At 42.4% G+C, this 20,316-nt stretch overlaps 1 protein-coding gene across 2 annotated transcripts in view; it reads right to left on the reverse strand.

Moving 5' to 3' along the window:
* The window catches only part of SHTN1 (shootin 1), a 66,300-nt gene extending 47,253 nt beyond the window's left edge, over positions 1 to 19,047 (reverse strand). The window contains exons 1-3 of one of the 2 annotated variants that reach the window (XM_075155140.1): positions 18,830 to 19,047; positions 10,004 to 10,056; positions 2,608 to 2,668 (exon numbers count right to left, since the gene is read on the reverse strand). In XM_075155140.1, the coding sequence (XP_075011241.1) occupies positions 2,608 to 2,668; positions 10,004 to 10,056; positions 18,830 to 18,887 (172 nt within the window). In that variant the 5' untranslated portion in view covers positions 18,888 to 19,047. The remainder of the gene's footprint in view (positions 1 to 2,607; positions 2,669 to 10,003; positions 10,057 to 18,829) is intronic. The other variant, XM_075155141.1, reaches the window with a different exon arrangement.
* Between the last annotated feature and the right edge of the window lie 1,269 nt (positions 19,048 to 20,316).

The following is a 20,316-nucleotide window of genomic DNA, read 5'->3' on the forward strand; positions in this document are numbered from 1 at the left end:
GAGCAACCAAAAAAAAGAGCAGGGCAGAGTATTGGGAAATCTTGGTCCAAAAACTATATTCACGTGAAGTCTTCTCACAGCAGAGCAACCACACCTCTTTCTTTTATTGTCTTTTTATTTCCATTTTTTCTGGCTTTGGAGAAATTATCTGCTCCAAGCGTGATGTACCAGCTGCTACATTTAATTTGAGAGAGAAATGCTTCAGGTAGTACATGTCCATATCTCTTAAGTTTTTATTCTACCTACTTGGAGTAATGAAATGCTTTGGGCAGGATGAGGGAGCAGTGGAAATACAAAGCTGCTCCCATTTCACAGACAGGAATCTAACGGCCTCAAGCAAGGCTAAAGTTAGGAAACAAGGATTGGGCTTACATGGCAGAACTAGGGATTACTCTTGGTTCATTTAAACTTAATTAACCTGCAATTATGATTAACTCAGGGGAAAAAAATCTTTCCAAATTAAATACAAAAATGTATTATTTCCTAAGTCTGTCCAAAGTTCTTATTATGTCAATATTAAAATTCATAAAGCAGCACTAAGTGGCCTGAAACATCTCTAACCTTGACAGTTTTTTTCAGGGGTAATAATAATCCGCAGCAAATGCAGGCCAACCAAAAACCACTTAACTAATTAGTAGTTGCAGTCACCGAGAAAACATGAATCAACACTGTTATTACAAGTGGCACATTTGAGTGGCATCTAATTATGACTTGATGAGCACGATACTTGCATTATCAACATTACTACTGCATCCCATCAGGGACTAAAAGCCGCTGATGGCATTGACTGCGAGAAACTCCCACTCAATGGTACTGCAGCACCCAACAATCTCCTTGGCAGGGGCACCCTCACTAAATGACATGTTAAGCGTAATTACTGGTAGACATTGTAAATAAACAGGATTGGAAGTGAAAATTGTACCAAGTGCATAAGACACAATCTGACACATTGGAAGTGGCAGCCTTAATTGAGAGTTTCTTTGACTGCTCAAGATCATTTCAACTGCATTTCTCGGAGGACAGTGATTATAACTGTGGAGACAGACGGCATAATGGTATCAGCACTGCTGACAGAGCAGTGAATTAAATTGTATCTGCTGTTGTGTGAAAGCCTTGATGAGAGGTACAGATCCTTAGTGGTCTTATCATTATAACACAATGGTCATGTTGTCATCAACCTTGCTGGCTCCAATTGAAAAGAAATGATTGTGTGTTGAAGCTTTCCCCCCCACCACCACCTTCTATCTCTTGTGCTCAATAGAACCAATTTTCAGAGAGCTATGAAATCACGCAATAGGGCCTAAAATGCAGCTGCTTGGCATACAAACGGGGCCCCATTAAACTGGAATCACACACAATATGTGTTTATGCCAGGAGAACAAATAGAAGCTGAGTACAGGCCAAGTTTATTCACAGACACAAAGCCGATGTAGCTCTTCATCAATATAATTGCCTTTTATATTGTCGTTTAAATAATGGGCTCTATTATTGCCTTAAAATCCTAATATTCCTGGCATTTTATCACTATGTTTACAAGGTATGTCCTTTAAAAATGTGAAAGGAAGATAAAAGAAACCTATAAAATTTTACAACATCAAATATTACTTCAAATTTTAAGTCTTAACTACTTGACATTTTCTGCCACACTCTGGTATTCCTTGTATCATAATAGAAACAAAACAAGCTGCAATTTTTTCCAGAGGAATTAGACTTCTTAGAGAACATTCTTGCCTCACAGAACAGATATCTAAGATCATTTAAGGCAGTAGATGATTCCTATTGATTTTAGATTATTTTCCATAATTGTATCACATGAACAATTATAAAATAGAAATGAGCAAACTCCTCTGTTAACACAGTCACACAAAAGTATAAACCATGTGATTTCCTCTCCTGCATTAACTTCATCCACATTTCTGATGCTTCCTCGTGCAGTTCACCATACTGGCACAAACCAGACATAACAGACCACAATCCTATTGTAATTGTCTCTTCTAAGGAGCTATTCCACTAGGATACTTCCACTCCCATTAGATGTGCTTTGTTGCTTCCAGGCACCATACAGTTTGAATAGAACCATTACCATAAAAGTGTAAAACTGAATATTGACATTCTCACAGCCCAGACAAGACAGAACTTGCTCTAAAAATTATCAAGAGACAGCAACTCATCCTAAAAACCTTTTTTGGTGTGTCTATCCTTAAAGTAATTTTACTCCTTCTTCACGAAAAAATTACCATTATTATTATTATTATTATTAGCAATCTCAGCATAAGTGGGTCAAATCCCACTCAATCCAAGCATATATCATTCTAAAAGTCACTTGCAGAATCCAGGTGAGCTAAAGCCGCATTTGTATACCACTTTACTTTCACCACTTTGCATCTTAAGAATGGCTACCTGTGTCAGAGCGTATAAATGCTTTGACAGCAGTTAGTCTGACAATGGTCAAAGTCTCACTGGATTAACTCCTTAAAACAAGGCTTTGCAGGAGAAACAGCAAGTGGACCTGAATCTCAGCATTCTTAACACTGCTGTAGAAGAGTATGCAGAGTGATGTTCGTAACTCTCTATACCAAAAAATTCCCACTAACATTATCAACTTACTTTTCTGAAACTCCTCCAGTTTTTTGACAGCCTCATCTCGTTCTTGCTTGATTTTGTCACACTGTAGGAGAAGAGAAAATTGAAATTAAACACTGATCCCACTCAGTCACAACATGCAAAATCAACAAAGATCAACTGCCGGCACAATAACATACAGAAGCCTATCGAAGCATCATTTCTTTTTGCTCTCAGTCATGTAAGATAGATAGAAACTATGCATAAAAAATTCATTACCCAGAGTATTTCCTAAGCAGACTGGCAAGTTGTACCTCATTTTAGGTTCCAATTCAGAGCTACTCTGAAAATATTTTAGCAGAGCCACATTATGCAAAACTGATATAAACAGTCATCCGTGTTCCACACAACAGTAAAAGCAATACTTTGCATGTCAAGAATATGCTTTAAGTCTAGTTTCTTTAACACAAATAGACTTGCAAGAGAGGCCTACATTTCTATACCTACCATGTGGAAGGAAAACCTCAAAGCCAATAAACAGGGACATGCTCTTCAGTTTCATAACATCATGAGCAAAGCTTCAGCCTTGAAGAGGGGAGGGCACATTTTCATACTTTGAGGATTTCCCATCACTCCAGTTTTATTAATTTTGGGGTTAATGCTAATACTACACAGGGCTGCAATCACTGATCTTATGATGGAAAGGTTTCTTCAAAGAGAAAGAATAAAATAGACATTAAATAGGCTTCTCTAAGAAAACCCCTTCTATAAGCAAATGAAAGAACTCAAAGAAATTAGTAAACTTCACAAGAGACACAGTCAGCAATTAACCACACTGTGAAAAACACATGACCCGGGGGGAAGTATGACCGGCACACAACGTGTCTTACACATACAGCATACCAGACATCCTTCCTCACATGCGGCTGTGTATGTTCACAGTAATAAATCAACGCAAGACCATGAGTTAACTTCTGGAAGAGATCTGTGTGTCTGAGTTGCTTACAGTGTAACTGCAATTACAAGGATACCGGTCACTGGAACAGAACTGGGAAAAAAAACCTGAAATGATTTTGCTCGATTTTCAGTTTTTCCACATGAGGACCCACTTTGAGTTAGCTGGGAAAGGAGCCTGCTGTTAAGTAACAAGAAGGGGAAAAGCTCGATTCAAATGCAGCCAAATTCAAGAGAACCCTTCTATCAGCTCCGGAGGACCTTGGATGAGGCCCAGAGAAGGATCTGCTCTTGGGCAAGGAGAGGATGCCATTGGTGTCACCTCAGGGGCAGCCTCCTCGCAGGCTTTGGAAGCAGCTGTCGATGGCTATCTGTGGGAGCAAAAGGAGCTGCACTCAACTAGCAATCTCTCCTCTCATGGCACTGGGGTGATGAGGCAAGGGACAGCTGCTGAGAAGGGGGGACAGGTCAGTCACCAGCTGCTGCAAAAGTCTGTGAAGCAAGGAAGAGCTGCAGAAGGAGCAAGACATGCTGAGCAAGCGGCGCCGGACGAGGACTCACCGTTTCATCTGGCCCTATTAACAAAGAATCTGTTTAAAGCATCTTGCACAGGAGAGGTGGGGAAAGGAAATCTGTGCGTGAATCTTGCTGCTTGCTGCCCTCCCTCTCAGTTTCCTCAGCACAAATTTGCCTTACCTTACTGGCAGAAGTGCAGTCCAAGAACAGAAGGCAGTAAAAGACACCGAAAGAATTTCTGATTGTTCCTGCAGAGCACAGCTCCGCTGCAAAAGGGGGATCAGTGTGAGCTGCTGCCTCTTCGTATTTTACAAGAGAGACACTGTAACCACACTGGCATACTTCACCCACGGATTCTTCTGCATGCTGCAAGCTTTCAGCCCACTGCACATTAAGTGAGCAAGCGCTTTTAATGCTCAGTTTAAAAAACAGGAAGATTAGCGTTTCTTAAAACTGTTGCCTGTGGAAGTCAACAAGACGCTTTCCTACTGATGGAAACCTTGATGTAGAGGATGCAGTACACTCCCTATCCCAATGGCAGGAAAAACTCCTTTTGAAATCCTCCAGCGACATGCTGTAAGGCCTAACAGCTTTCCCTGTGCAGCGAAAGGGGAAGTAAAATGACCTATTCCACTTCACCTTGAGTGCTATTTGCAGAGAGAGCTCCATTTGGACCACGGCAAGCTGACTATTCTCCTGATAGCTACGCACGTCTCTCTGCACAATCAGGGTCTGTAGGTTTGGGTCTCTGCAGAGCAATTCCTGCGCCCAGTTGCAGCTTTCTGAATATTTTCCTTTTGCTGCTACTGTGCTTCAGAATGAAAGAGCAGGAAGAAAAGGAGAGTGGCAGATTGTTGCCCTTGCTGAAATGATCAATGGAAAGCGCTTTGCCTTTTGTCTTGCAATCAAACCCGTGCAAGCAGAGCTGTTACAAGTCCTACCAAAAAAACCTAGTTTATCTCCAATTTAGCTACGAATTAGAAAAAGTTGAGATTATCTTTAACTACTTGTACTATTTCAAACTGGAAAGTTATGCAGACAGAATATTCATATAAAGCAATTAAGTTTCATAATAAACAACATTGTCACCCCTTAAAATAAATTGACCTTACCCTTAAAACAGGGAAGTTTTAAAATATCAAAATTTAGAAGTGTTAGCTGCTCTCAAAAAGCCGCGCAGAAGCCTTCAAAATTCACAACCACCCCACTTTTCAAAAAAGCAATTTCAGGCATATACAGTAGATTTGTTAATTGACAAGAATATCGCTAATCCTAAATGTTAAAAGGCAAATAGCATAACATTACTATAAAATCTACTGTTCACTTTTCACATTGAAGCGCATGCAACTGTTGAGGAGAAACGGTTTTCAAGTATTTACTAGGTTTCCCCTTGTCAGTATTAACAGATAGCTCCGTACTCAAGAGTACCTTCAAATGAAGAAAAAAAAGAAGTTGCTAACTCCTGGCCTGTTGGTCATTTTTCTGTTTATATTTTGTTAAGTTTCAGCTTCTCTGCAGAGGAAAATAAGCATTTATACAATTTTATTTACTATATTTTTAATCGAGTGTTTATAGCACCATTATCCTAATAAAAACCAACGGTAATAGACAATATTCTCATTCCAGTCCTGAACTAACTATAGGAGTCAACGATAATTTCTTGGCAATAAAAAGACATTGCATCTGTATTTTTAGAAACAAATAACAGTCCAGTTTCCAAAATTCATTCTGTGAATAACTCCTTACGATTTTTCATCTTTGCAGAAACAAGTTCAGCAGCTTTGCCAATCCCACTCAGTTTCAGAGTTTTGCCTTCTAGGTACACAAGATACGAGGCAATACTTTTATTTCTAGCACACAGAACTGATACGCAAATACTGCATATATAGCGAGGTGAATGGCAGCACATGAACTTGGCCCGTACTCGGAGTTAGCACAACACCAGGATAGTACCATGCCATCACAGGAACCTGACACTACAACGTGATGCTGGGAAGTCGATGCACACAACCACCTGGAAGCCTGTGGCTACACAGGTCTCCGCACACCCGCTCCCACCAGCCTAATGACTCTTTGCCACTAATTCCGGGGAGGCCTGGGTTTCTTGTCTATTCTCTTCTAACAGGCTTCTTTTTTGCCAACTATTTTGCACATACGCTCCTACTGACTTCAGTAAAGGGCCTCCAAAGGGCAAAAACAAGAAGGAGATTGTTCAGTCCAGATATTAAGATGCAAGAAGTTCATGTAGTAGCCATATAGTCTATTAAGCCATTGCTAAGCAACACAAGATACATTCTTTCCCATTTACACAGATTGTGAAATTTATGCAGATTTAATGCTTGTTCTAAAATTATGAGTTTGGTACAGTGCTCAAAAGTATCCTATGACATTTGCTATACTCTACTTACAGAAAGAATGAGCATGCCGTCAAGGCAGAATACCTTCTCCGTTCCCATTTGGTGACAAAACATATAATCCACTCTATACATGTGCTTTAACAGAACAAACACCATGAATGATGTATCAGAGATAAAGTATTACACCTACTGTTTTGGAAAGCTGTCTTGCCTGTTTTTTTTTTTCCCCTACTGGCAGCATGACAAAACACTGTCAAAACCAGTGTTCAGTCTCATTTCTGTCTGATTAGCAAGTAGTCAAATATTTATTCATGATCTGACTCTGAATACGTCAGAACTGCATATTAAGTTATCTCCATTTGTGTGCAACTGAACATTAGTTATCTATTTTTTCGGAACTGGTATGCATGTGTAGTCGGCTACTTCAATTAAAAGGATGACCTACGAGAAGTAATCTGCCAATGTCATTTTTGCTCCAGTTTTTGAAAGTGTTTTAAAATATTAATAAAAAATATGCCTGCACCAATTTTGTCAGAGACCCCACCAGAGGTCTCCAAATTGGCAGTTTAGCAAAGTAATGAGGAAGAGACACTGCGAATCAAAGATCTTATATTTTGCTACTGAATTTTCATGGTTATTAGCATCCTTTTAAGCAACAGTGCTTTGAACAAAGCAACCTACGTCAAAGCCAATTTACTTTCTAATCTTAAGAAAAAATACGGAACAAAGAGCATAAATTTTCAAAAATTAAAATTACATCTTATTTTAAGTTAGTTGCCCATTATGCACCAAGTTCCATGTTTCTAATATAAACTAGGATCATTTCTCCATGACACAGCTCATCTTTCAGAGCCGTACAAGTGTACTGGTGACTTAGGAAAAAATTCCACTGAGTGTGTCAAAAGCACATACATACAGACTGCTGTCTAACTCCTGTGTGGTACTTTCCACAAATAATCTGCAAATCTTTTTCTAAAAAAATAATTCTCTCTTCTCTTCCTCCTATCGATACAATTATGTGACCACAATTGATACAGAGGAAGCCATTTGCTTACACTCACGCTGACAGACAGTGTCAGAAACTGGAACAGAAGTCACCCACAGCCTCCCAGACCCACAGGCAGAGACAGCCTGTGCTATACTTCCTCCAATATCAGTTTTGATCCTGCAAAGCATAAACTAAGATACGAAGTTAGAGAAACGCTAACGAGCTTTCAGGATTATCCAGCCCTGCAATAACAGGAGGAATAGTTTCTTCCAGTATTGGCACTGTAAGCAAACATAACCATGAACTCTGTATCAGTAGATTCTTTTTTTTGTAAAAGAAATGCACTTAGGGCCTCACACTTAACCACTTGAGTCCAAGCACTTAAACAATTAAGCAGGACTGCTTACACAAGCACACCAATTTGCAGGATGGAGGTTCTTGGATGGAGAATACTTGCATAACAACTGAAAATCCTCCAACCCTGAGCACGTGCTTAACTAATTTGCCCGACTGGGGATGTAATCCCCATGTGCTCAGGGTTGGAGGATTTTCAGTTGTTATGCAACTATTCTGAAAAACATCATACCAACCTTCAGAAAAAACACACAGGAGTGGGTAGAGATATGCAGCTATAGGAAAGAAGTCTTGTGAGAGAGAGGAGCAAGGACGGAAGAAGAGCAGAATGCAAGAAACAACCTCGGAACATCTCAATTCATCTCAATTTTGGTGACAAAATTTTTCATCAGAATTGCCTTTGAAGAAAAAAATTTTCTAAATAAAAATACAGCTCAAGGAAAGCCTCCTCATTCCACTCGCCCCCCAACCTAAACAAACTTTGTGGAAGAAACACCAAAGCTAGCAGGGCTTGGGTTCAGGGCAAAGCTGGAAGCCTGTTTTTCATGCAGTCGACAGTCCTGGTGTGGAACTTCTCACATGTGATGGAAGCCAACAACCAGCACGGGCTTGTGGGGGGACAGGACAAATTCAAGGAAGAGCGCTGTGGAGAGCAGAACACACGGAAACCACATGCAGCTGAGGAAGTCCCCAGACAAGTGGTTTGGAGACTAGAAGAGTACTCTGTGGAGGTGTTATACATGCTCTTGCACTCCTCCCTCTCTGTTGCTGTCAGGGACAGGATACTGGGCTAGATGGACTCTTAGTCTAATTTAGTTTCACTCTCCTTTTCTTCTGAGCTCTAGGAGATGAATTGCCACAGTCTTCCAAACAGCGAAAATAGAGGACAGGTTTCCTGGGGTATCTGAGGCGCTGGTGTAGGACAGCAGAACAGGAATGCAGTAACAAGCACAGTAAAAAAGACAAGAAGGTCACGGTAGGAGGGAGTGAAGCACAATATGCTGAGCTCAGTGGAAATACACATAATCATTGCTGAAGTGTAATGTGAAGATAAGCTTCAAGTTTTCTTTAATAATAAGAAAGTAGTTAAGGACAAGGTCTTCCCAATACAGCCTTGAATTGCAACGTTTATAACAACTGAACTAAACGTGACCCTTCAGAAATGACTTCAGAAAAAGCTAAATTAAACCTACATGCCTCGGCAGCTAACAGGGATTTGAAAACTAAAATGTTTCTTGCATCTTCAGCTCACTAATACTGGAGAAAGGAGAATTTTCTGTTTACAGTACGGTGTAGCACTGACTCCTCTGCCTTCCTCACTATCTAGAACTGATAAGAGGCTTTTACTGGCCACAGTTTCTTTTGGCTGGTATCTGCTAAAAAACTTTTGCACATTGACATGGATTTATGCAACACAACACTGCCACCAAACCTCTCAGAGTTCTCTGCTCCTGTTGGCCTCCTCGCAGACAGCAGGTGTGTTGAATGAACAAGAGTTCCTGGGTGGGAAGAGCTACCTTGCCAAACGTGCTTAATTTTACTACTAGGAAGACAGTGTATCATAATTACAATGAACAATCTAGAAAGATACTCCAGTATCTCTGAACATTAAAAAAATGAAGCCTGCAGTAATATATGAAGTTCAGCCCATACATTCAAAGCCTCTTTTCAAGTTGGACAGGCACACAGATTTCACAGAAGGATATGTGATACGCTGCAAATCTGTTCTACGCTGCAGTACCATTCTGCAAGTTGAGATAAGACATCTTGCTCTCCTATTAAAAGTTGGGGTTTTTTTGGGGGGTGGGGCAGGCAGAAAGACTTCAAATACCTTCAGAAATCATATTCCTACATTCTGAATTTTCAGAAGGGCTGGGTGAGGGGAGGAGTTGTTCTGTTTTCTCTTCTGTAAGTTCCACTGTGCAAATCAAGTTGTAACAAAACAAGGTTTAGACCCAAGAAAAACAAGTTTTCCTTAGAATATCTAAACACTTGAGTTGGTCTGTGCTCACATTGTAACCATATGCAAACTGGCTATAGCAGCAATCATTTAAAATATGTATGTATATTTATAGCAACATTTCTGGAGTGGGACAGCTAGAATAGCTGCTGGGAGTTGCATTCATTGCTCCTTAATACATATAGGTATACAAGTAGTACTTACGAGTGACAAGTGTTGTAATCAGCTGAGCTCACAAAAGCAGACAAGAACCTCCCAGAGGTTCCGATATTTAGCATTTTAGTATTAAAGAAATAATCAATAGATACAAACCTCCTCTTTCGTTTTCTTATTCTCCGCTCTAAGCTCTTCATATTCACCAATAGCTATACAAGGAAAAAGAAAAAAAGAAAAAAGTTAATATTGCAGCACCTACTTTATCCAAATTAGTTCTCCATTTCATTCATTTTAAAGCTCTTCTGGCTATCTACATAGACTTCTTAAATAACATGGGTCGTAAACTTCATTAATAGCCTATGGATGAACTGGATATCCTTTTAGAATTGAAGTAATTGGAAAGTGTCTGAAAAAGATGGTGGCTCCCAAAACAATCAATTTTTGATCAATGGAGAGTTAAACAACCTTATTGACTGAGTTCAAAAATTACAAGGTGAATGTACTGGCTTGCAGTCACCATTTTAAACCCACACTGGCTCAGGTTACAGATCCATGCTAGAAAGCACGGTTAATGCAATAATGTTACACATATGTACCTCCAGAGTAGCTGAGCGCTTTATTTATTTATTAACATTTTCTTTCAACAAGAGTCCTATGAGAGATTTTTCTTCTGTAACCTCCACAGTGGAGACATGAAAAGATTGTATGATTTGCCCAAGATCACACAAGAACTCAGCTGCAGGGATCAGCAGGGAAGGGATCAACCTCCAGGATGCTGGAGGTCCATTGTTTCAAACCAGTAAATAATATGCAGAAACAATCGATCAGCTACCAATTAGGCTTCCAGTTTACTGTGTATTTTTGTGTGCCCTTTTTAACTTTTTATTTTACTACCTTAGGGACGTGCCATCGTTGCCCTAACTTCCCAATTCTATTGTTCTTTCAGTGTGTCCCATATGGCTGTTTGGCCTTCAAGACCATAGAAATTTTATTGTCACTAGAAGCTGAATACGCCTTCAAACCTTAGAGAAACAAATCTTGCTAGAAAGGAACATTTTTCAGTCTTTAAGATGCACACTGCAAGAATAAAATGAGAGGGCTGTTGACATTACTCTACATCTTATTGCAGCCCCTCGGTATCTCCTCAAATTTTCTCTTGTACCTAACAGAAGCTACACTAGTGTACAGGTGTTATTCCAAGCCAACTTAATTAAAACTGGATAAAGGGTATGAATATAGAGTTTTCAGCTGATGATAGCAGAGATGTTGGAGTTTCTTCTTCTGTAAAGTCTGGTAGATTAGCCACGTGAAAACCTACTAGCCCTTTCTAGCTTTAGATAGTTAAACTGTTTCAAACAGGAAGCTTTTACAAGTCAAGTTACACTTTACACTCTTGTGACGTCCCTCTTCTCTCCCCTCCCCAGTGTTTCAAAATCTGTTGAAATAAAACTAATTCAACTCACTCCTGAAAGCTAGGTCCACAGCACCACTGTTCTGCTTGCCTTCAGCATGCCCATTACTCTCAGCAGCTGCACAGAAGTACCTCAGATGTAAAAAACTGAAATTATCCTAATTCCTCTTTTCTCCAAGATCATTTCATTTTAGAGATGCAGGACTGAGGTACATGAAGTCTGGATACAGACAGCAGTATTAGCTCCTGGGCTAGGAACTCAAAACACAGGACTCTGCTCCTCATGTGCCCCGACCAGCAACGGGGAAATGGCAAGACCCTGCAGACTATATTAACTGGAAAGGGAAACTGAGGAATACTAGAAATCTCTTAGCCAGAATCTCAGCTCTGCTGTTACCAGCAAGTGTTGAAAAATTTCCAGGGCTCTCAAACAAAAGAAGATACCAGATTCTCTGCAAAGGCAGAAAATGACATAGAAGTTATGAAGTGTGACTGGAAAGCTGGTGGATTTTTTTCTTTTTTTGAACATTAGAGGGGGGTGTTATTGGGAAGTTCTTATACAAAGTTTTTCAAGTGTTTTATGTACAAGGAAGTTTTGAGGCCATCTCAAAAAACCCCAAGAGTCTACATAACCCTCACTGAAGCACTAAATGGCATAAAGGTGACAATTATCTCTGCTCTAGAACTACCCTAGAACAATTAATACCAGCAGCACTAAGCAACAATTTACGTGTTCCAAATCTCATATAGATTATTGAGCCTTAAAACCTCTTTGATATATTAGGAGGTACCATTATCACTCATTTATAGATTGATCACTCATCTATAGATTGACAAGCCATAAATCCTGCTATATGAGGACTTCCCTAAACCTTCTCTGAGAGACAGGACTATTTTTTCTCCTTGACCTCTGAAGGCTCTCACACAATATACACGACAACAGTACCTAAGCATCTCAAAACTTGTTACATCTCATCCTGACTCAATCAGATTATGCGATATATAAATTACCCTAGAATAAAGATATCGCTTTCCAATAAATTAGTGGTGAATGAAACAAACAAGATGCTTTACTAAAGCATCTAGATGCTACTAGAATGCCAGAATTAAACATAATTTTCTCAAAGAATCAATATTGTCACATATATTGATAGTAAAATGCCCACATTGTACTCATTAGCCTCCAGTGAATCCTGAAGAACTGTAATAAATATGTATCAGAGACCTCCTGAGATATTGTCACTGTCTGATACTAACTCAAGCTTGTCCTTAATAGAATTATTCCTGATGTACAGCAGTATTATATAAACAATTTATCAGGATCCAAATCACATATCTTTGCTTCAGGCTACCTTCATACAGCTCAACACTACAACTTAATTTCAAGACTAAGGAAAGAAAAAGGCTGGAAAAAGGAGAAAAGAACAGAATATTTTGGGCTATAGCTCTTAACCCACCCAAAATACATTCCCAGCCCACCCTGCTCTTACTGTAAAAGAGTCAAACCACAAAATAGCCAACATGAGTGAACACAGCATGCTCCTTCATAACATGACCATGCTCATTCACCAACTACTCACTCCTCAGCTCAGCTGGCCAAAAGAGACTGTCCTGTCAACATGCATCAATGCATTTTATCTGTATTAAATTAAGCAGGTAACTTTGTATACAGAAGCTCCTTTAATTATATCTTAGTCTTTTTATTTTTAGTTGTGAACCTGTGTCTCCTGAATCTGGATTTGCTAACAGAAGATATGTATTATCTAAATTAGGTGGTTTATATATTAGATACTTATTATGGCTAAAAAGCACTTATTAGTAAAACAAGGTCATAAGGGTAAAAGTATGTAATGACTATAATTCCCAGTGAACAACAGAAAAGACATCTTCATTTACACAGAGTCAGGTGGCAAGACTCTTCCTACTCTAAAAAATTCATCAACCTCTTTTCTAAAGCTGTGCATTAAAAAGATACAAATTAAAAAAACAACCTGAAATGCTACATGCATATAATTTAGCATTTACATTGCAAACCAGGGTGGCCTTCAAGTAGATTGAGAGCCCTTCCATGCCAAAGCAACAAGTAATACCACTTCAGCATTTCAAACCTACTTATTTAATCAAAAAGTAAGTAGACCTGTCAAAGAAAGCAAGTGTCATTCCAGTATTTATTCTTCCAGACTACGGACCAACCATGTCTTTGCCGGTACAGGCAAGAGAAAGAGCTTACAGTGCAAGAAGTCCTTCGCTCCAGATGAAACAAGCTATCCTAATGAAGTCATTTTTTGTTGGTAGCAGTAAACTAACATCTGGCTTTTTGCAGGTTTGGATATATCATTAAAGAGAGAATTACCCCTGACAGCAACACTGCACCAAAAGCTTTAATGGGACTGCTGCCACCACCCTCCTCATCCCAGCGCACCTGGAATAGGAAGAGTCGGGCCAAGCCTGTTGTACAAACCACCTCTCAAATAGCAATGGTCTCCCTACAAGCAAAGGATGCACATGACCCGTGAATTGCTGTCAAGAGCATAAAGAAAAGTCAAAAGGGCTCAATTTTTCTCTTGTTCCCAGTTTTAGGCTCAAAGATCTCTTCTGCTAAAGCCAGATGATCTCTGTTTCAGCTGGACACGGTGTGGCATCAGCAGCACTAGCCATGTGCAAACTACTTCTAAGTGATGCCTGGGCAGCATTTTTAACATCTCCTGGGCCCCCACGAAAGAGAGCTGGAGCTGAGGAACAAGCGCATATGGGCTTGTGTAAAGGTGAATGTATGTGATGGCATTATACCCATTACTTTACAATCCCTCCAAATCTTGAGTCAGAACATACAAACCTATTATGAGGCCTAAAGCTTACATGGCCAAACCAAGCTTTTGGTCACGTATCAGTTGCACTAGCTGATACCTATAAGATTCAGTTACCAAACAGTTCTTAAAAAAATAAACAAATAAAAATCATGCATCTAAGTATACAGAGGTAAGTGTTAAGTACAAATACTGTAAGCCAGATCCTGCATCTGTGTTCCCACATGCTTTGATTTCATTCAAATCTGTAAAAAGTGTGTACAAATAATTTTTTTTAATGAGCCCCCGAATTTGCATCCTGCAATCTTACAGCTTCCTGGAAACTGGACAGGGAAATTAAACACACCACTGCCTGATAAAGCCCAACCACTAAGCTCACAGCAAAAGATTTGCCTTCACAAGTTTCTGAAAAACAGGTATGGTTCAACACAAGAAACGGAAGTGGGAAACACTTTTAAACTCTAATAAATGAAGAAAACATTCAAGCAGGATGGGTTTTGTTGGGGAATGATGACTGCTGTGTATGAACACCCATACACAGGTACATGGGGGAAAAAAATAACCTATAGAGCAGATGACTACAGAGGGGAATGCAGCAGCCAACAAGATATCCCACCCTAAACAAAGGAATTCCTCTGGCCATAAAAATTACCCCTGTGCCACAAAGAAGAATAAATTTGTCAAATCACATTAAGAGCTTGTCAATAGCATATACTTAAAAAGTACTACTCTCAGATATTTATGCCAGACTGACAGTCTGTTCTTTAGAAGATACACGGTATTCCCTTGTTCAAAGTTTCTGGCACTATTTTTTTTTTTTAAGAGATCAAAGAGATCTTTTAAAAAAAAAAAAATCATACAGAGCCATAGTGCTTGGGACTAGAGATTGAAAATCATTACACTTCATTAAATCCAGCCAACAAACACAGAAAAAACAAACACAGAAAAAGATAAGACCTTTAAAACCGATGAAGAAAATCCAGGCTACATAAACATGTTTAGTATATGTGTAGTTAAGAGTAGTTGTTAACCACTGTAATTTAGCAAAGTGACCAAAAGTGTGACTATGACAGTGGCAGCTGAAGTGTAATTTTACCTAGTTTATAACTCCAGAAGTCCAGTTGCTGACTCCTGTTTTCAGCCGAACAAAAAAGTGACCACTGAGGAAGATGACTCTGTCTTTAAGGGCAAAGTACCAGCAGTGCCAATAAAACCAAAGACAAACAAGGCAACCGTCCAGGCAGGTAACCAACTGCTGTTACAATGCAGCTGTTAGTCAGTTTGCTACTGTTCCTCAGGTTCTACAACCAACCATTAATAATGCAAGATTTTGCCCACTTGATTTGTTTTTGTTTCAATTTTAAGTCTCACCATAGGAACATGGGCCAGTTGAACAGAAATGTGCACTGCTGGAAATATCACTTAGAGTACAGTTAGGTAATACTAATATTCATAGCGTATTTGCTTTATCTAACCAAGCTATCTCAGAAAGCTATTCACAGCATTAAAACTCAAACAATACTTTTAAGTCCTAAATATCATTAATACAGAGATCGTGTTTCTTCATGATGCTCACCTTAAACTTGGTAATGGAGCAAGCCGAAGAGTGATCGGTATCAGGTATCTGAGTCTAACACACAGGACTTGGAAAATTCAGCACGGGTGAAAGATAAGCATATCTTGCACACAGACAGCTTCAGCGTCTTTGTTGCCGTTCAGAGCTCTGCCAAACAGCCAAGTGAATTTGCCCAGACACCAGTCAGCATCACAGCTGCCGCTGAGAATTGAGCGGGCAGCTACGAAACACCTGCCTCAGGATCAATCTACTGACCTTGTTTAGGGAAAGTGTAAGCAGTACTTGAAACGTGACAGCAATCAGCCACGTACGCCGCTGTCCGCCTGCCCCTCCACCTGCCGCATCACTTCTCAGACAGTTTAGTTACCTGGTGTCAGGCAAGTTTCTCAAGACTAGAAAAACACATGCTGAAAGAGAAACCAAACAAGGGCTACTGAACGAATGTTCTCTGAAACCCCTTCAAATCAAAAGGTGTTTTTCAGAAACCTGACTACAGATCATAATGTTACAGTGATCTGAGGCCATATGCCACTTTGAATGCAATAAAGATAGGACTCCTAAAAAGTACGTACACCCGGCACCCCAAATATTCAGAGACAGCAGATCCTTCCACCAACTGCATTTATTTCTGAAGTAATACTGTTATCTACACCTGGAAGCAGTAGAGAGGAAAAATAAAAGACTTTTTTTCCTCCTCTTTTCATGCTGCCTCTGTTTAACAGAGCATCCTAAAATTACTTGCGGAAAGTTGTTAGTATCTAAAATAGCCTTGTTTTGTTATCAATAAGAATGGAGGGGAAACTATATATTCAAATTTACGGTATATAGAGGAAGCAAATTTACTTACCTATGGTAACAATATTTAGGTCATTACTGTTACAATAATTTTATGCATCTCATTACCTTTTCATCACTCAGACTCTTCACTTTGGGCACCTCAGACTTGTCAGTTAACATAATTTAACTACTAATTTAATTACAGTGTGCTACCATAATTTGGCATTGTTTTAGATGCAAAACAGCATATAAAAGAGTATTTTCAAAAGTTTTCCACTGGGTAACTTTTCGCCCATATAAAACAACTTTCTCACCAGCCATACAATTACAAAAACGTTCGTTAGCCTCACAACAACATACTACAACTCCTAGGTTTGGGGACAAACATCTACCAAGAACAGTGCCTTACAGGACAGGTTCTGCCGAGTACAGTTTCTATTTCAACAGCTTGAGTGGATCTGGGACAGCCAGTCCTCAAGTTACAGCAACTTTCCCTTGAACTAATTCCTGCAGTCCCGTAAAATTTCATTAGACATTAAAGGATACTCAGTCTACTGGACCAGAAGACTTTCAGACATCGGAACTGAAGCCCCAATCTAACCAATTTCAAGAGGCTAGGATTTCTCTAAAGAATAACCCAAACTTGCCTTTTTTGCAACTGATGATTGTCATTTTAGCAACTGTCCTTTTGGCACAAACAACTCCTCTGGAGCCAACAGTACTGGAGGGAAGCAGTCAGTCAGTAAAAAAAACAGATTTTTAGCCTTATTTTTTGGACCCGTATTATCAAAACACACAGCTATAAGATTATAATGAATTTTACACCCATTGAAATCCTCGTAAGTCAGAATCTACCCAGCGCAGCTAGTAATCATGAATGTACAATGTTGAGTGTACAGGAACAACCAAAAAAAGAAGTGCCAAAGCAAGTCATAAATAGTTCATAAATACCCAGCTGAAATTTGTTTAAGAAAAGCTTCTGCTATACAGCAAAGGTGGCCGAGCACATTTATGGTCAGAATGAATGACAGAAAAAGGGGCGCCGATCACACCCCCATAATTTCACTCTTTTACACAACTTTGTCCAACAGGTCCTTTCCAAACAGCTCCTCCCAGGCTCGCAGGAGACCAGGAGAACGCAGCTGTGGGAATTACCAGCTGCTAATTACAGCGTTGCTACTCTGCACCTACTGCACAAGAAGCTGTGAGGCAGGAGGCACACCGATCACTTGATGCGTGCTCAGAGGCAGATGTCCACAATTCAAACGGCTGGTAATGCTGGTTCTTCTACCTACTTAACCAAGGCAGAAACTTTGCTGGACCAACCTAGTTTGGGGACAGACTGACCAGGGAAGTTAAAAAATGGGCTGCCTTTTGAGCATCCAAGCTCTTTTCCATGCCCCTTCTTAAAAAAGATGAAATATTACAATGTTTTAGTTTCCGAGCCAAAGTACGCACTCATGAAGCTGGACATCTACAGAGCTGAAGTACTGGACTTTTCTACAAAAGCACCGAGAGTGACTCACACAGGGAACCAGACCAGCCCAGGACAAGTGCTTCCTTTCATTGACACTGCAAATACAAAGGCTCTACAGAAACCTATGCCTTATCAGGGCGAGCCCTGAGCTACTGGCGGGAAGTTTGCACACTGAGGGGACGGGGGGCGTTTGCTGGGTTGGGTTAGTATCGGATTCGGCAACGCGGAGCGGGAGACAGGACACGACGCCAGGTCAGGCGCAGCCAGGCACTCCACGGGAAGCTCAGCTCCGCAGAGAGACAGCGAGGCAGACGGACTTTCACCTCCTGGAGTCAGCCAGACACCCGGGCTCACCGGTACCGCCGGGGCCGGGGGATCAACGCCAGCCCTTAGCCGTGCACCCGTTACCAGCAGGCGGGCTAGACTCAACGCCGGGCAGGAAGGCCCGGGTTGACAGCGGTGACAGCCCGTGCGCTACGGCACCTCAGCCTCCGGCCCTCACCCCAACCCACCGTCGGCCACCGCGACGCCCGCGCTCACCCAGCTTCAGCCGAGAGCACCTGTGTGGAGGCGAGGCAGCGGGGACGGGCACCGACAAGGGGAACAGCCCAAACGTTTCACTCCCCCGATTTATTTTGTTATGGCTTTTTTCTTCCCCTCTCTGCGTGGTCAGAGAAAGGGGCCTGGGAACGAGAGGGGATCTGATCGCGGGGCTGGGGGACGCCCAGGCCGCAGCCGCCCCTCCCGGCGCAGGCCGCGCCCGTCCTGACGCGCCCCGTCCCCCCGCGCCGCCGGGCGCGGAGCCCTCGCCTCACGCCGCCTCACGCCGCCCCGCGGCGGCCGCGCTCCCGCCGGCCGAGCCCAGGCCCGCGGCGGCGGAGGGGGAGCCGCTCTCTCCAGCGCCGGAGGCGGCGACGGCACCGCCCGCCCCTACCTTGGTCCTTCAGGCTGGCGAGGAGCTCCAGCTGCTTCTCCTCGTCGGAGCTGTTCATCCTGCCTCGCCGCCACCGGCCAGCGGCTGCCCCGCTCCGCCCCACCTAGCGCGGCTTCACCTGGCAGCGGGCGGGCGGCGGCGGCCGGAGCCCCGGGGCGCGGCGGGCGCGGCGAGCGGCCCGGCCCGCTCTGCACATGCCCAGACTCCCGCGGCGCCCCAGTGAGCATGTGCGAGGGTGCGGGCACGGCGGCACCTCAGCCCGCGGGCAGGCACCGGCTGGCAGGCTCCCGCCCGGCCCGCACACACGCGGGCTCAGGGCTCCTGTCCCACCCGCCCGCTCCCCGGGCCGGGCAGGGCCTCGGAGGGCAGCTCCGGTTGTTAACGAGGGGGTAGGAGGGAAAAAAAACCCCCACCAACAGGCCACCGGCCAGAGGAGACGTAGGTCCTCGTAACCCCGTTGGCGCGGTCAGTGCGCCAGCCGCCCTCACGCAGGCACAGGCCGCGAACGCCCTCCGGCCGCCCGGGCAGGGGTCTCCCACGGGGACCCCCGTCAGCCGGCAAGAAGCCCTCCCGCACCGCTCCCCGCACGGCTGCGGGTGCCTGCGTTGTTAATAAGCCTTTTCGCACGATGTGCATAGGGCAGCTTTCCATGTAGGATCCGTGCAGTGCCCAGGGGAGTGGTGGGAGGACATAAAACGGTTATTTGCGTACCGTGGTATGAAGAAAGCTAAAAGGTTTTTAAAAAAAAAAAGAATCGGAGGGTTGCATTACTGTTTGTGAGGACCCGAGGGAAACAACTGCGTGCCAGTTCTGGTGTCCAGCACTTAATCGCAACTTTGGAACAACATGAGGGCGGAGGGCTTTGACAGGGACCCCGCTGTGTTCATCTCAGAAGAACGCAGTTCTCTCTGCTATTCTCTGATGATTCTTGTGTGAAACAGAAGAGGATCCAGTGATGATCTCTCTATTGAAATGGTTACCTTACCCGGCTTATCGCAAGGCTGACACTGAGTGCACTGCAGAATTTGTTTCTGCCTCTGCTTTCTGCTGAGCTTCAGTAGCGGTCAGCTGAGTGGCAACTATTTTCAGATTTGCATGAGCAAAGGTACAATTCATACACCTCCCTCCTCCGTCTTTGGCAAACACCCATCGTTCGCTGTGGCAGGCAGGTCAGAAAACACAGCGTTGCCACAGACATGGCAACATTAATCAGAAATATCTGGGAAGGAAAGGAAGAAAACCTCACTACAAAGAGTTACTCAGTCCTCCTGCCTCCTTCCTCCCAGACTACATCCTCTAGTCTTCTTATCTTGACCTAGTAAACCTTTAAAATGTGAAGAGACTCCATATTGATGCTTTACAGCATTATCTGTCCTAGAGGTAGTTAATAACACGTGTAGCATCCTGGAAAAAAGCCAGGAGATCCATGTGAGCTATATGGGTGTCTCATAAGTGTGGTATGCTCATGTAAGGCAAAGGAGGCCACG

The sequence above is a fragment of the Calonectris borealis genome, chromosome 7 (assembly GCF_964195595.1).
Source record: "Calonectris borealis chromosome 7, bCalBor7.hap1.2, whole genome shotgun sequence".
NCBI classification, from domain to species: domain Eukaryota; kingdom Metazoa; phylum Chordata; class Aves; order Procellariiformes; family Procellariidae; genus Calonectris; species Calonectris borealis.